This window comes from Echinococcus granulosus (genome assembly GCF_000524195.1).
Source record: "Echinococcus granulosus chromosome Unknown EG_S00178, whole genome shotgun sequence".
NCBI lineage: Eukaryota > Metazoa > Platyhelminthes > Cestoda > Cyclophyllidea > Taeniidae > Echinococcus > Echinococcus granulosus.
The window spans coordinates 109,756-111,303 of NW_020170558.1; the positions used below are offsets into that span (position 1 = coordinate 109,756).

At 44.8% G+C, this 1,548-nt stretch overlaps 1 protein-coding gene across 1 annotated transcript; it reads left to right on the forward strand. All coding sequences in view use genetic code 11, as the record gives it.

Moving 5' to 3' along the window:
* Positions 1-935: 935 nt before the first annotated feature.
* Positions 936-1,142, forward strand: EGR_09955 (Heat shock protein cognate; the record flags this gene model as incomplete). Its single annotated transcript, XM_024499204.1, has 1 exon — positions 936-1,142. The coding sequence occupies one exon, from the start codon at positions 936-938 to the stop codon at positions 1,140-1,142; it is 207 nt and encodes a 68-aa protein (XP_024346388.1).
* Between the last annotated feature and the right edge of the window lie 406 nt (positions 1,143-1,548).

A 1,548-nucleotide genomic window follows, 5' to 3' on the forward strand; every position in this document is an offset into this window, starting at 1 on the left:
TAACTGAGCAGATGAGTAATCGAGGTAGATAACTGCATTAAACATTGCCAAAGTACTCATTCGATGCATCAACCACAGCGCAGTATACATGGTTTCGCGAACACCCTTCACAACCACCTCCTTTGCCATTTGACAAAACGGTTGCGTGATGGAAATTACGAGCGCACGAAATCAAACCAATAGAGATTTTCAAAGCATTACCTACTTCTGGCTCTATTGCTGGAATCATCCATTAGCCTCATGGTGACTGATTCCGTCTTGATCCTCCTTACTCAAATAGCACTATCAGGGTCAGTGCACTAACCCGTGTCACTGACATCAAAACGTAGTCATCGATCGCACTCTCCTCTCCACTGATCCAATTCCAACTCACCTAATCAGGTTAGTTCTGCCTTGCCTTAACTTGCCTTTTAAGCACACAGAGATAGACAGACTGCTGGAAATGAACTAAGACTAATAAATATGGATTGAAAATAGGCACGACCATTTTCTAGGTTCTATTTCAGGTCACCCATTACAGACTAGAGAGCGTGACTACACTCTGGCAATGCGTTCCTGCTGCATTAAGTAAGCCTATTAGGCGTCAAGATATTATCAGTCATGCGTCGATATGTTGCGACTACTGAACTGCAGTATTTCTGCCTCCAACACATCAACACGGAGATGACAACACTGCTCACGACTCCGCTCTCCTACAGGTGTGTGTGAGCCGAGCCTACATTGTGCATCATCGCTTTCAAGGGCGCAGTCGCTAGTTAATGAGGCAAAGTATGAAACGTTGGCAGTTCCTGCCTGTATGATTTAATTCTAGCAGGTAGCGCTCATCGTATATATGTTAGACAGGATCAGTTGCATTTGATTTAAAGGGTTGCAGCAATCGTGGTAGTCACCATTATTCGACATTACGCATCGGCATTTGTGCACTACACGATGCCATGTCAACATTTCCAGCTATGAGCGTTGACTTGAAAACAACCTGCTCCATTGTCAGTGTTTTCAAATACGACAAGATGGAGATCATAGCCAAAGACTACGGTAACCGCAGAACCCCGAGTTGTGTGCCCTTCGCAGGTAAGGAACGTCTCATCGGTAAGGCTGTAATGAACCACATGCACAAACAGGCCCTGTGGCTCGTCTACTGACTAACCGAGTCTCCAGATGGCTGACGGTGCTATGGGGACTAAAAAGAGACGTGGGAGAGAAATTTCAGACAATAAAGTAGAATTGTGGAGGGATTTGTTTCAAGGTCTAACATTCTAGAAGGTTGCGAAACCTGCTTTTTGCATGCAGGATAGGGGTAATCAAGGCAGTATAAAAAAGCAAAAAATTAAGGCGCGTCTTTGCAAATTAGCTAGTATCCGCCTAAGCACAAGTCAAAATCCAGGCGCTTGGGGGCATCGAGTCATAGAGAGAAACTTTCTCTGCAACTTTTAATCGGCACCCATGTGATCCAGCATTTCTTCATTCCTTTTCGCCCTTCCCGCTAATCTACTATTTCTCGTACCTTTCCAAAGTCACAAGCACCAGATGCTATGGTGCTGATCTAGT